This window comes from Macaca fascicularis, chromosome 3 (genome assembly GCF_037993035.2).
Source record: "Macaca fascicularis isolate 582-1 chromosome 3, T2T-MFA8v1.1".
Taxonomy (NCBI): domain Eukaryota; kingdom Metazoa; phylum Chordata; class Mammalia; order Primates; family Cercopithecidae; genus Macaca; species Macaca fascicularis.
This window is the reverse complement of record NC_088377.1, coordinates 35202009-35213948: the sequence shown is the minus strand read 5'-3', so window position 1 is coordinate 35213948 and position 11940 is coordinate 35202009. Positions and strand designations below refer to the sequence as shown.

At 62.0% G+C, this 11940-nt stretch overlaps 1 protein-coding gene and 1 long non-coding RNA gene across 4 annotated transcripts in view; one reads left to right on the top strand and one right to left on the bottom strand.

The window, feature by feature from the left end:
* Positions 1-1268: 1268 nt before the first annotated feature.
* Positions 1269-11940, bottom strand: part of ELFN1 (extracellular leucine rich repeat and fibronectin type III domain containing 1) — an 82859-nt gene continuing 72187 nt past the window's right edge. For both annotated transcript variants that reach the window (XM_005549000.5, XM_045389771.3), the window contains exon 3: positions 1269-4934. In XM_005549000.5, the coding sequence (XP_005549057.1) occupies positions 2154-4640 (2487 nt within the window). In that variant the 5' untranslated portion in view covers positions 4641-4934 and the 3' untranslated portion in view covers positions 1269-2153. The remainder of the gene's footprint in view (positions 4935-11940) is intronic.
* Positions 6903-10399, top strand: LOC123572473 (uncharacterized). 2 transcript variants are annotated; one of them, XR_006697067.2, is made up of 2 exons: positions 6903-7005; positions 9908-10399. It is a non-coding gene; the product is annotated as an uncharacterized lncRNA (long non-coding RNA). The 2 variants fall into 2 exon arrangements; XR_010585227.1 differs by having other exon boundaries at positions 9712-10399.

Genomic DNA, 11940 nt, shown 5'->3' with positions numbered 1-11940 from the left:
TCTATCCCTCCAGTTCCTGCCCTGGAGTCTCCTGGGTTCCCATTGCCTCTGGGACCTGGCTCTAGCCGCAGCCTCCTGCCTCCCTGGGTCTGTGCCAGAGTTCAGACTGGGGGTGGGTCTGCCCTTGATGGAGGGGTGGGGTGGGGGCTCAGCAGCCGGGACTTTAGGAAGGAGAGGGGAGGGGCTGTCCAGGCAGGCAGGGAGGGGTGACAGGGAGCTTTGACTCCCAGTCCCAGCATCAGGCAGGTGTCTGGACCCCGGGGCCATGTGGGAGGGAAGGGCCCAGGGCGAGGCAGTCCCCTTCCCAGCAGGGCCCTCCCTCTGAGCAGAAAGGCAGCTCTGCGTGGGGTGCAGGGCTGGGGGCGGTTTCCCTGGGTTGGGTACAAGACCCCCACTCAGCTGGCAGGTGGATTCAAGGGCCGGGGAGTGGAGTCTCTTCCTCAGACTCTCGCTCTGGCTCCTGTAGGTGGAATGAGGGGCACCCCGTGCTCTGGGCAGCAGGAAGCCAGGGACTCTCTCCACCCTCCCCCGGGGATGCTGAACAAGCTGGTGCTTGTCCCACGTGGACCCCAGCCTCTTATTCACTCAGAACAGGGGCCACACAATGGCGGGCTGTCTGGGGGAGGGGTGGTGGGTGAGATGCGTGGGGAGGGGCTGCAGTGCAGGGTCTGGCTCTGGGCTCAGCATCCTGAGAGACCCCCGCAGAATTAGGGGTCTCTGGGCACCTCCTGTAGCTGGGGCTCTGGTGACGGCAGGGGAGCCCACCCTCACACAGACGCACCCTCCAACCACCTCACGCTCACACTCACTCACATGCAAACCCACACCATCGACTCACCCAGAACCTCACTCAAGAGCCTCTGGGCGTCCCAGGCCCACTCACAACCCCTCAGCTGCTGGGTTCTGCACACACCCCGCTGGCACGCACAGCCAGACACACACAGAAACGGCCCCGCACCTCAGATCCACCACGCCAAGACCCTGCTCCCGCCCATCCTCCTGCTGCCACCTGAGCTCGGTTCCTGCCTGCCCTGTCCCTGTCCACACTGGCTCTCAGACACGCTCCAGCCCAGTGTGGGCCGCCCATCTCCCAAGGGTTCCCAGGTGCACCCCCCTGGTCACACCATGCTCTCGCCAAGAGAGCACAGCATGTCCTCACCCCAAGGCCAAAATCAGTACAACCACCCCCCAAAACGGGACGTAAAAAACCCTCAACTCTTTCCCTGAAACCCACAGTAAAAACCCAGGACAAACAAGCATTTGACTTCTTTTCCTTTGCAGATTTTTTTTTTAAGTAGACATAATCTTTTTTTTTGTTTTTTTTTTTTTTAGTAGACATAGTCTTTTCTTCTTTCTCATTTTACAGCAAACATTGCAAATATAGAAATATTTTTTTCTGTACAATAGAACGACTACAGTGTACACGGGGGCTGGGCTGGGGGACGTGTCTCCCAGCTCTCGGCCCTTCCGGCCACCCCGGCCGTCCACAGGCACAGCCTCCACCCACCCTGAGTCCAGCAGGGCTCCAGGACCTGTCCCAGAGGCCACCTGGCCGCCGGCATTCACTCTGCCCTTCTACGGTGGACTCCAGAGGCGGCAACGAAGAGACAGACTGGACAGAGAATCCACAGAAAACCACGGACCGAGGAGATCACACGAGGGGCCACGAGGTGGCCACGCCGGCCACACCCCCCACGGACGGCGTTTTATGTCTTTTTTAAAAGAACTTGTATTTTATTTTATTTTTTTATAAAAGGAAGAAAATAAAGAGAGAGGAAAAGAAAAGGCAGAGAAGACTCAAAAGAGGAAAGATAATGAAAAAAATCCCCACCCCCACCCCCCATCCCTAAGACACAGTTTTCCGAAGTCCCTCGTGTGTGTGTGTGTGTGTGTGTGTGTGTGTGTGTGTGTGTGTGGACACGTACCACCCAGGGCGGCGAGCGCATCCCAGGACCAGCCACAGGAGCTCGGGACGTGTCTCCCTTGTCTGTCCCCGCCCGCGCCCCCCTCGCCTCTGCAGGGCCCCCCGGCTGTCACAGTTGCTGTGGTGTTGTGCGTGTGTTGGATGCTGTGGTGTTGTGCGTGTGAGTCTCTGGGTGGATCCTGCATCCTTTTTGGTCCAGTGGGCATCGTGGGTCTTGGGGGGGGCGGGCTCAGGACTTGTGCTGGGCCGACACGCCCTTCCAGTAGTCCAGGATGTCGTGCAGATCCTCGTCTTTGGCGAACTGAACCTTCTTGCGCAGCGCGTGGCCTGCGGCCATGAACTCCTCTTCCTCCTTGTGCCGCCGGCGGCTCAGTCTGAAGCGCTCCCAGATGCTCTGGGAGGCCCGGCAGGTGTACTCGGGGCTGGAGGAGTAGCTCAGGCTGTGGTACTGCGGGGACAGCTGCGAGTAGGCGAGGTCGCGGGGCCGCGGCCGGGTGAGCGGCTCCAGGATGGACGCCTTGCGCCCCAGACCCTCGTGCGCAGGCGGCGGCGGTGGCCCGGGGGGCGCAGGTGGCTCGGCCGGGTGGGAGCCGGGGTACGAGTGCCGGTGCTCGCCGTACTGGCGACCCTTCTCGGCCTCGGCCCGCAGCACAGCGGCCGCGGGCGTCACAGTGAGGATGGCGTCGGCCGCGGGGGAGCCCTTCTCGATGTACTTGGCCTCGGCGGCCGCGGCCTTATGCACCCCAACAGCCTCAGCTCGGAAGGCGCGGGGGCTGCGCGCGGAGCTGCCGGACGAGGCGCTGGCACGAGGGGGCCCGGCCCCCTCCACGCTGTGGTGCCGCTGCAGGCTGTGGCCGAAGGCGTCCTTGTACCCGGGCGCCAGGAAGCCATGCTTGGCGGCCAGCGGCTCGGACAGCAGCACCAGCGGCGGCTCGGCGGCGGACACGGGCCCCGACTTGACGCCCTGGAAGGAAGTGGACTCGGACTTGAGCGCGTCGATGCAGTTGTTGATGATCTGGTTGACCTTGTCCACCTCCTTGGCGATGGTGGAGATCTCGGCCACTGAGCTCTGGCTGTCAGGCCCCGGCCGGCCCAGCTCACAGTCCCTGCGTTCCGGAGGGTCCCCGGTTCGAACCTCCATGTAGCTGCCCTTGCTGGCCTTGGGGGTGTCCGCGCTCTCCACCAGCTTGTACTGCTCCACCTCGCCAGCCACAGGCAGGTAAGGGATGCGCGTCACGGCCTCGGGGCCCAGCAGCGGGCCCTGGGACAGCGGGGCCAGGCCGGGCGCCTCCAGCTCCGGCCCATACTTGAGCTCGATGATGGTCTTCTTGAGGCTGCCAGCTGCGGCGGCAGAGGCGGCCTTCTTGTGCTTCTCCTCCTGGCGCCGCCGCCTGCGCAGGCAGTAGTAGACGGCACCCAGCACCAGCACCATGCCGAAGAGGCAGCCCAGGATGGTCATGATGTAGTGGGTGGCCGTGGAGGGGCTGGGCACCGGGCCGGGCGGGCTGGGCAGCCGGGGCAAGCAGATGGTGAGGCAGGTGTGGTTGTGGCGCAGCCCGGCGCTGGTGGACACCACACAGTAGGTGTAGTTGGTGAGCGTGAACAGGTTGGTCAGGCGGATCTCCTCCTGGGCCTTGGTCAGCCTGGACACGGTGGAGGCCTTGCTGTTGTTGAAATGCTCCAGGGTGTACATCCGGTGGAATGGGCTGGGCAGCTGGACAGTGATGGTGGCCGAGTTCTGGGTGAGCTGCTTGACCTTGATGAGGGGGCGAGCCTCGGCCTGCGTGGCCAGTGTGGGCAGGGCCACCAGTGGCGTGGTGCCATCCCCGGAGAAGCACTCATCATCGGCACAGGGTGTGTCACTGGGCTCTGGAGGAGGTGGGGGCGGCGGGGAGCGGCCCGGCTGTGAGCGCCCGGGTGCCGGGCGTGGGGGCCCGACCACCTCAGCCGCGTACGAGTCCTCGGTGCAGACTGACTGCAGTTTGCTGAGGATGCTGCGGTGGCCGCGGCGGCCCTGGCCCAGGAGGTAGTATCCGGAGTAGACGGGCGGTGACTCGCACTGCATGCGGTCGTAGGTCTGCGTGGCGTTGGTGAAGGCGGCCAGCCAGCGCAGGAAGCCCAGCAGTTCACAGGAGCAGTAGAAGGGATTGCTGTAGAGTTCACACACCGACAGCTTGGCCAGGCCGGCGAAGGTGCCGCTGTTGAGCTGCTGGATGCGGTTCATGGACAGGTCGATGTTGACAATGTTGGGGCACTCCCAGAAGCTGCTGGCCATGACCACCTCGATGAGGTTGGCCTGCAGGTACAGGTACTCCAGCTTGCCCAGGCCGCGCAGCATGCCCTCCGTGAGGTTGCGCAGCCGGTTGTAGCCCAGCTGCAGCACCTGCAGGTTGAACTGGCCCGAGAAGGCGCCGTCCTCGATGTAGCCGATCTCGTTCTTGGTGAGGTTGAGGTACGTGAGGTTGCCGAAGCGGCTGAGCGAGGCGTACTGCACGCTGCGGATACGGTTCTCGTTGAGCCGCAGGTCCACGATGGTGTTGTTGATCTGCTGTGGGATGGCCTCGTAGGGCGGCTGATTCTGGCTGCAGATGGCCAGCCACACGAAGCCCTTGTCACCCTCGATCAGCCAGCAGTCCCCGCGGGCCAGGCCGCCTGCGTGCAGCAGGGTGGCGGCCGCCACACACACCCACAGCGCGCCCCACCCACACCCGGCCATCGGGACCGCCCTGCAGGGAGTCCCAACTCAGCCTGCCCAGGGGGACCAGGTGGGGGGGCCAGGCGGCAGCCCCCAGAGGGATGGAGGGGCGGGAGGGGGAGGTGCCTGCACTCTCAGGGGTGTCCTGTCCCAAACTGCATGGCCACGTGACGTAAGCGCGGGGAGGGAGGGTGCCTCCCTCACGGCCGGCTGTCTCTCGTCTTCCGCCCCAGTCCTGCGGTGACCGAGGCCTCCTGCCCCATGGGCCTGGGTGTCCTGACGGCTCCACTGGCTCCTCCTGCTCCGACGTTCCTGCTGCAAGACAGAAGAGAAGACAGCGGTCAGGGGATGGCCAGCATCTCACAGCAGCGCATCTGAACGTGGGCTGAGTCCCTGCTCCGCTGAGCCCCCCGGCCTCTTCTGTAAAACACAGAAGAAAACAGAAGCCCCTTCCTCAGAAGCCCCTGGGGGGTCCTGAGACGGGTCAGGATAAGGGAGGAAATGCTTCACCCTCCCGTGGAGGGGTCTCCTCGGCTCTCGGGCCTCAGTTTCCTCATCTGCAAAATGGATGGGGCACTACCTGCTTGGCCGGGCTCCAAGGTACTGACAGCCCAGAATTGAGACCCCCTGAAGCCCATTTCACTCTCGGCACAACCCTGGTCGGATGAGGAAACTGAGGCAGGGGACTGGGACCTAAAGTCACTTGGCTGAGTGACGGGGCTTCTGCCGGCTGGCTGCGGCCAGGGATGCGCGTGTGAAGGCCCCCACTGGGCACGGTGCCCGTCGCCTGCCGCTTCTGCTCCCAGGAGGCCCGGCCGCAATGCCCCTGGAGCCGCCTGTAGGAGCTGCCCTGTGCACCCACCGCAGGGTCCCCAGCTCACGGCACAGAATCCTTCCAGGGTGCGGGCTCCGCTCCAGCCCTCTGGGAGGGAGGCACCGGGAGGTATTCTGGCCTGTCCCGGGACTCGTGTCTACCAGGTCTCGGTCTGAGCTCGCCTGCCCTGTGTCCCCGGCATGCTGTGCCCCCTCTGGGCCTCAGTTTCCCCAAATGAGCCAGCTGGATGGTCTCTGAGGGTGTCTACACGGCACTGGGACTTGGCACTGTCTGCACCTCACCTTGGTGGAGTGTGGCCACCTCCCTTCTGGAAGGAAGGGAACCGCTTGCTCCGCCGAGAATTTCCAGGCTCTGCTCATCCTCCCCAGGCTGGGAGAGGGACAGCTCTGAGGCCCCTGGGGGAGCCGGATGCCTCTCCCGCCATCCTCCCTGCCACCATACAGGGTCCTCTGCTCTATTCCTCAGCCTCCACTGGACCCCGAGGGTCTCCAGGCAGGACGGTGCCTCCTCTATCTCCCTAGTGTCTGCTAAGCCTGGACACAGAGGATGTAGGGACCAAGCCATAGAGGAGGAAGCCCCAGGTAGGAAGCACCCTGCAGATGGGGCTGGAGGTACGTCTGGGGAGCGAAGCACGCTGCTGGGCTCCTGCTCCCCCACGGACCCCCCACCACTGCCTTCGAGACAAGGGGGCCCCCCCTGGTGTGCAGCCTCACCTCCTGGCCGCCTGTGTCTCCCCTGCAGGATAGAGAAATGGGTGTGTGTTTGCTTGTTAGTATGTGGATTTACAGCCGGCCTCTGTCACCGAGCCGTGGCCTGGCGCGCATCCAGCTGAGTGTATTTCACTGATATTGACGTTTGCAACTAGTCTGCACTGAAGCGGTTTAAATTAGAGAAAAAAAATATAATGATGTAAAATGGGTTTTTTCCTCCCTTTGGAAACTTCATAAAGAACAATTTTGTTCCAGCTTCTGGAGAAGAGTCTATTTCTGATTTAAAGAGGAGAAGTCAGACGGCACGGGAGCTGTAGCGAGGTCCTAGCAGGCCTCGGGGAGCTAACCCAGGGCTTGGCCTGGAGTGGCCAGGGGACACCCAGCTCAGCCGGGTGGGACCTGACTAGGCCCACTCAAAAATGGCTCCGGGGGCTGCTTGGGTCGGGAAAATGGGGTCCCCATGTGGTCTGGTTGGATGTGAAATCCACCATCACGGGAGAGTCAGCGCTGTCTCAGTCACCGTCATGCCATGTGCACCTGCCATCCCGCACCCACACCAGCCCCTCCATCCCTCCCCACCATCCCTCCACCGTGCCCAGACAACCTGTGCCAGTGCTGGGATTTAGCTTTCCCAGGCCTCTTGGGGGCCCAGGTCTCAGGCAGAGGCGCGTGCTGGCCGGGGGCGGGCCGAGGACATGGGGCGGATGGCGTCCGGCTGTGCCCAGCCTCCGGAAGGGCGGGTCTGGCCAGCGGCCACGCAGGAAGCATGTAGGAAGCGTGGCGCCTCAGCCCACAATCGTAATCACCTTTAATCTCTTGCTCAAAATAACCCAAAGTCAAGGTAAGGAGGATTACAGGGCCTAAAAGCCCTTATCACAGGCACAGGGAGGAGGCTTGGGGCCTGGGGCTGTCCAGGCTCTCCTGGGCCTGGCAGCTGAGGGCTGGAGGGCTGCGTGCTCATGGGGGTCACGTGTGTGTGTGTGTACGTGTGTGTGTGTGCATGTGTGTTTGTGGACACATGTACACCCACGTCCACCCACACACGTGTTTGGTACACGTGAGCCCTCGTACGTGTGTGCCAGGTTGCGTGCGTGTGTGCGTGTACAGATGTGTGTGCACAGGTGTGTACACAGGGCTTGTGTACATAAGTGCACAGGCCATGCTCACTGGGGCACTAGGCAGAGCAGGTGTCACTGAGGGCGCCCTGTCTGGGCAGCGAGGCCTGGGGCCCTGGTGTGTCTGGGGATAAGGGGAGGCAGGTGTGGGTGGCACGGGTGCAGCTCAGAGTCCCCCAGATTTCCTCATGTTCACACATGCACGGGGGTCTGTATGTCTGGCATGTTGCATGCATGCAGGAAACACGCTCTAAGTGTGCAGCAGTGGCTGACATCTCCAGAGCCCAGCTGAGCACCACACTGTCTCCTGCTTCCTGGCTCACCTGGTTCCTCCCCTGCCAGCCCTTTCCTTACCACCATGCCCCACTCCCCGCATTGTGAGTATAAGAATCTGTGCATCAGACTCCTTGGGAGTGGTGCTGGGAGCACAGCCTCACCTCCCCGCCCAGCTCTGAGCCCTCCTCCATCGGGCTGGGCAGCCCATGTGATGAGGGAGGGAGGCCATCCCCAGCCCAGTGTCCAGCCCTCACCTTCCTGTTCGGCCCCTGCCCCAGAGTCCAGGTGAGCAGGATCCTGACCTACAGGGGCTTGGGGAGTCCTCCCCCGACCCCCAGCCTGGCCTCACTGCCAAGTTTCCTGGGCAGGGGGATCTTCAGGGCATGTGGGTGTGACTCCCCGTGTGGCCAGCGCCCTGCCAGTGAGGAAGGGTGGGCCCACAGCCCCGTAGGAGGCATGGGATTTTGCCCCCTCTATGGCCCCAAGCTTTGGAGGGGCCCCAAAGTTTTCTTTTCTTTTCTTCTTTTCTTTTTTTTTTTGAGACGGAGTCTTGCTCTGTCGCCCAGGCTGGAGTGCAATGGCGCAATCTCAGCTCACTGCAACCTCTGCCTCCCGGGTTTAAGCAATTCTCCTGCCTCGGCCTCTCAAATAGCTGGGATTACAGGCACCCACCACCACGCCCAGCTAATTTTTGTACTTGTAGTAGAGACAGGGTTTCACCATATTGGTCAGGCTGGTTTCGAACTCCTGACCTCAAGTGATCCACCTGCCTCCGCCTCCCAAAGTGCTGGAATTACAGGTGTGAGCCACCACGCCCAGCCAAAGGGCCCGAAGTTTTCATTCTGCAGCTCACTTCCCAGTGGGGAAACTGAGGCACAGAGAGAGAAGGACTTCTCCAAGGTCACACTGTGAGTCAGCCCTGTGCAGCCTCCTGTTGGGGGCCAGGGGGACAGGCTGGATGGGTGCTGTGCTAGGAAGGGTTCAGTAGGCGCCCTGGGTCTGAGAGCCCCCAAGGGCAGAGGCTGTAGACCTGGCACAGGAAACAGGGAAAGGCTGAATCACCCAGGAAGGTTCTGGACGGACCACAGGCCCCCCAAGGCCCTTTCCAGCTGGGCTCGCTCACTCAGTCATTCTTGATGCCCTCGCTGATCCACACGCACACCTGCCCCTGTACCCCGCATCCTGTGATCCACCCATTAAACAACGTTTCTAGAAAGGAGTGCTGGCCGGCACGGAGGGCAGGTGCGGAGACCCCACACGGGCGCTGCTCTCCCGCACAGACCCGGGCCCAGCCCTGCTCCCCTCCTCAGCACACTTGCAACCTCAGACCCAGAGGCTAGCATGGGTGTGGACCACAAGGCCTCAGGGAGGCCAGCAGGCCCACGGCAGCCCTCGGGAGGGCTGCTCCCCGCTGCCTGAAAGGAGCTCCCCTTCCTCTCAGCCCATCTGCACCTGCTCCCGGGGCCTGGCCTTCTGCCTCAGGGAGATGCAGAGGCTGTGGCCCCTCTGGAATGGGCACTTCTGGGGTCTGATACCTCCAGCCCTCTGCAATGCCATCCTTCCCCTGCAGCTTTCTTGGATGCATGGAGGTTCTGTACTTGCACTGTCCAGCAGGGCGGCCACAGGTCTCCTGTGGCTCTGGAACACCAGAAATGTGGCCAGTAGCTGCTGTAATGGAACTCGATATAGTTCCATTGTATCGATGTATTGGAAGGTTCTAGTTCTAGAACCTTCCATAAAACAAACCAACTTGACCTGCGTGCCCTCCAGCCTCTGCCTCAACGTGGCAGGTTTTCTCAGAAGGATCGGCAGTGGTTTCCATTCCCCTCCCTCACCTCCTCTTCCATCCTCAGCTCCACCCCGTCCAGCGTCCCCCCCTCGGGCCCTCTGAGCCGTTCTCACCAAGGTCACTGGCGACCTCTGCCCTTCTGGTGCCCATTTTTGTCTTGCTCAGCCTCTCAGCAGCCCTTGGCCCAGGCAGCTGCTGGCTTCCTCCTGCAGCCCTCTCCGCTCCGGCGTCCCAGCTGCCACCCTCTCCATCCAGGTTCCTTCACCTTCACCCCGACTCCACATGTTCCAGCCCAGGCTCGGTCCTCACAGCCTCCTCTCCCCAGCACTCCCAGGGGGTCTCGCCCTGTGGTTTTGTCTCTGTGCAGCTGACCCCCAATCTATCTCGAGGCCCTCGGCTGCCCCCGACTTGAAGATTCTCTCCTGTCGCATCTAAGTGGCTGCTCCAAGATCTTGTCCCTGCTGGCATCTCCCTGCTCACCATCCACCGCATTCCTCCACCTAAAGTTGATGCCGCATCCTGGACTCCTCTCTTTCCTCCCCCCACACCTGGTCCAACTCCAGTAGCATCTAATCCACCTGCAGAAGCATCCGGAATCCCTCCACTCCCACCACGACCGCCCTGGTCCAAACTGCCCAAATCCACTTCCGGCAGGGATGACGCCCTTGGCTCCACCTCATCTCCTGGCACCCAAAATCCATTCTCCCTCCACAGCCAGAGGGAGCCTCGCTAACCACCAAGGCAGTCCTGCGGCCCCACCCTCTGCGCAGCCCTGAGGGCATCCAGTCCTCCGCGCGTGGCGGAGAATCCAGCCTCCAAACACGATCTCCAGGGCCCACCGGATCCGCCTCCGCGCCTTCTCGCTCCCTGTCCCCGATGCACACCCCCTTCCTGGCTGAAGACCCTGCACCAGCCACCCCTCCACCTGGGAAGCTCCGGCTCCCTCCTGTTGTTCAGTCCAAGATGCAGCAGCATCACTTCAAGAACCCTCCCTGCTCTGCACCCCGAATTCACTCTCAGCCCCCACCTGGCTTAAATCCTGGCACTTCTCTCTCCCTGATGTTGTGCTTGGTTATTTACTTTTAATTCATGTTGGAGCTGCTCCTGCCATTGCAAGAGCAGGAGCTGTGTGTCCTGGTCACTGTGGCATCCCAGGGCCGGCGCGGTGCCTGGCAGCCAGCACTGGACAGACTCGGGCCACGCTGCGCACGGGCTGGGATGCGCCAGCTCTGCTTCCTCTTCCGTCGAATGGGAGTGAGGACCACTCCTCCCAATGGGCCTGTGGTTTCTCACAAACATTAGCTTCCTTTTGTATTTTTTTAAAGAGATGGGTCTCACTCTGTTGCCCAGGCTGGAGTGCAGTGGTGCAATCACAGCTCACTGCAGCCTTGACCTCCTGGACTCAAGCCATCCTCCTGCCTCAGCTTCCCAAAGCACTGGGATTACAGGTGTGTGTCATCATGCCTGGCCATCCTTTTCACATTTGATCAAGCCCATAAGAGTTGTTACCCCCTCAGGAAAGATATGAAGTGCCCACAGGGAGTTAGGGCATCCTAACCCTAACCCACAGGGGGTCCTGCCTCTCAGTTTTGGGCCAGACCCAGCTGGGTCATGCATGTCCCCACCAGCTTCAGTGTCTGATGCCCCTCACCCAGATGGAGAGAGGCCTCCACGTGCCCGGCCATGGGCAGCCACGAGAGCACCACAGGCCATGCCATGGGACACGGGACCACGCACCCTTTGTGGTCTGGATGGGAAGCCCCTCAAGTGAAGGGACTGGCCAAGGTCGCCTGGGCTATTCGGGGAAATGGGCTCCCAGAACGACTGCATTCACTCACAGCCGCTGGCGAGGTCTGCTCGTCGCACGGAGACCTCGGCTGTCCTGGGGGCATCTGCCTGTCCCAGGCCTGAGCCTACCAGGCTTCCATCTCGGGACAGCCCTGCCTCCCACAGGCAGCGCCTGGGTTGGGGGGAGCTGGAAGGGGCAGCCAGCATAGCCTATTCACAGAGAGTGCTTACTGGGGGACAGACATGGAAGCCGGGAGAACAGAGAATGGGGTCAGATGTTAGGCCCGGTGACCCTGGAATGTGCTCAGCTCTGGGCCTGTCTGGAGGGTGGAGAGGGGCAGGAACCAGAGTCAGTGGCCTCTGGAAACAGGAGCACTCCTGGGACCCAGTTGCTAAAGAGCTCTGTCCAACAGGCTGTGACAGGTAGCGAGCCCCCCATCAGCAGGGGTGTTCAAACAGGAGCAGGCGCGGAGGGCAGGGCTGCCGGGAGGTGGGGTGAGGGGGAATGCCCCTGACCGAATGAGCTGGCCATTTCAGGGAACGTTGAAGGTGGAGGGAACACTCAAAAGGATGGAATCTGAAGCACATTTGGCCTTCCTGAAGAGGTTCTCTCTCCTGGATGGGTGGAGGGCAAGTGGCTTAGCATCTCAGAGTGGGACCTAGTCCCCTCGGACAGCAGAAAAGACCCCAACTCCAGCTGGAACCTGCTGGGATTCAGGGCCAGGAGCCAGTGGGTCAACCCCCTGCCGTGCCCCTGAGACCCAGAGCAGGAGGGTCCGTGTTCATCTCCTGGTCTTGTTCTGTCCAC